Source organism: Solanum stenotomum, chromosome 7, assembly GCF_019186545.1.
Source record: "Solanum stenotomum isolate F172 chromosome 7, ASM1918654v1, whole genome shotgun sequence".
Classification (NCBI taxonomy): domain Eukaryota; kingdom Viridiplantae; phylum Streptophyta; class Magnoliopsida; order Solanales; family Solanaceae; genus Solanum; species Solanum stenotomum.
The window spans coordinates 28,976,375-28,978,800 of NC_064288.1; the positions used below are offsets into that span (position 1 = coordinate 28,976,375).

The following is a 2,426-nucleotide window of genomic DNA, read 5'->3' on the forward strand; positions in this document are numbered from 1 at the left end:
CCTCTTATGTATGAATATTGTGCAAAGGTGAAAGAAAGGAATGATAAGTTACTTTAAGTGACCTAAATGTGGTGCCTTAGTATGGATGGTGGTATGGGACGTCATCCATACATTGCACGAGGTATAGCATAAGGGTTTCTTGAGGTGAAGGTCCAAGGTAAAGGTTTTCATGTTGATATTGTTTAAAGGTGATATTATGACTTACTTGATGTTATGCTTGTCTTGTATGTCTTTTATGCTATTGTTCATGGTAGTTCAAAAAGTGGCATAATGCATGGTTTCTGACCAAAATGTCTCTTTTAAAGCATGTTTTGCATGGTCATCATACTTAGTACTTAATTGTGCTAATTCCATATTTCTCTATTTTCTATAAGTGTAGGTTCCGGCAAGTGATCCCTCCTAGCTAGTTTGAAGTGTTGGATTGCTTTCCTCCAAGACTTGGTATGTCCTCATGGATTCGAGGACAAGACTTTTAAGTTCTTTTGTTCATGTAATAGACTTCTTTTGATTGTAAAGGGTCGTGTCCCTACTTATGTTTTGCGACTGTGTCTAAGATGGTCATGTGAGACTTAGACTTCCGCTGTGTGTTTTTAAAGTTGTTTTAAGAAGTTTAATTGTGTGGATGTAAATAAGTTTTTTTTTATTATTCCGCACTATTTTCATTATTGAATGCAATGAATGACTATGTGGCTCGTATAAGGCCCCTTCGGGGTCGAATACGCCATGTTACGACTAGGGGGTACTCTCGGGTCGTGACAATGAGAGGCTGCATAAATTGGGTATTATTCACTAACATGGGGTTGGGTTTATGTCTTTCGAACTTCAAGGTGAGGCCAAGTAGTAGTGGCGATCTTATATGGAGTGCAGATCTTCTACTTTACATCAACTCACTTGGACCCAATTTCATGCTCTGTTTCTAGAAAAGTATGTGCCCAGAACTTTGAGGGATCACAAGAAGGATGAATTTATGGCTTCAGAGCAAGGTGGTGTGTTTGTGGCTGCTTATAAGTCCAAGTTCCATGATTTATCCAGATATGCTACACAGTTGGTTACTACTGAGGAGGAGAGGATCCAGTTGTTTATTAGAGGTTTGAATTTTGAGTTGCAAGTATTATCTGTTCATATGACTTCTATAGGGAGGAGTTTTAATGAGGTGAAAGACTATGTTAAGAAAGTGGAGGGGGTGAGGCGAGACGGTCAAGCTAAGGCTTGGGAAAAAATGGCAAAGAATTTAGGTAACTTTCAAGGCTCCTACTCTAAGGGGTCTGGAAGGCAAACACTTATTGCCAAGTCAATTCAGTCCGCTATACCCGCCTCTACAGGTAACTACTACTCGGGAACTCCATCTCATAACTTTCAGGATAGTCAGAGTATCATTCCTTCGACGGACGGTAGACCATCATTTAATCGTACCTGCTACAACTGTGGTGAACCTAGATGTCACGTCCCGAGCCTACACCCTAGATGTGGCCGGCACCGAAAGACTATTACTGGCCCTAAGCGAACCCTTGGCCTGGCTTACTTACTCAGTGGAATACTTACTCAAGATAAATACTTTAAAAAGTTAATTGAACTGCTCATTATATATACTAAGGATGTTTAAAAGATCAACATTCAACTGGCCAAAATGGCAACTCAAGTCTTAACAATTAGAAATGATAATAAAAAGACTCAAAGGACTAACATCTGACTGTCTATGAAGCCTCTAAAACAACTGAGATGGATGTCGAGATAGGCCTACGACATCCTAATGAACTAAAACTAATACTGAAAGCAATGAAAATGGATCCTCCGGAAAGCAAGGAGGCTCACCACAAGACTCTGAACTGCTCACTGGATCAACGGTGCGCTGGATGCCGATCCTAGTTACCAGTGTCTGCATCATAAGACAATGCAGGCCAACTGAAATCAGTACATTGAATGTACGAGGATGCGAGTTGGAATGCTAAAACAACATAGGCTTGAAAGAGATTCTGAAAGAAACACTTACCTTGGCTCTTCTCAGATTATGAATACTTAACTGAATTCATTTCATTATAAAGCAGTTTAAAACAAGTGCAATATAAAGAAAAAGGAAAATTGGTTAAAACATGATGTTAACTCATAATCATAATATCATAAAAGACATACCATGCTCCCTCTCAAAGACTATTTGTGCAATGCATGAATGAAGTCCCATACCCATATTCATACTAAGCAGAACCCCTTGAGGAATCATGCAATTACTGCTGTGGGAGTTTCTCTAACTGACAACCATCACATCAGAGCTATTGTGATAATACATCGATCTTCCTCACGCTGCCAGCGCATTCTATACCCGGCCAAAGGTATAGGACCTGAATTACTAAGTGAATCCACTAGTCTATGCAAAAAAGATTCACCTAAAAAGTATGACCCTTTTCTACCTATGATGGCCACATTGTTTA

General features: G+C 39.6%; 1 protein-coding gene across 1 annotated transcript in view; it reads left to right on the plus strand.

Annotated features, from left to right (window-relative positions):
• Window positions 1–561, plus strand: part of LOC125871851 (uncharacterized) — a 553,480-nt gene extending 552,919 nt beyond the window's left edge. The window contains exon 4 of the mRNA XM_049552542.1: window positions 380–561. Within this exon, the coding sequence (XP_049408499.1) occupies window positions 380–393 (14 nt within the window). The 3' untranslated portion in view covers window positions 394–561. The remainder of the gene's footprint in view (window positions 1–379) is intronic.
• The last annotated feature ends 1,865 nt before the right edge of the window (window positions 562–2,426 follow it).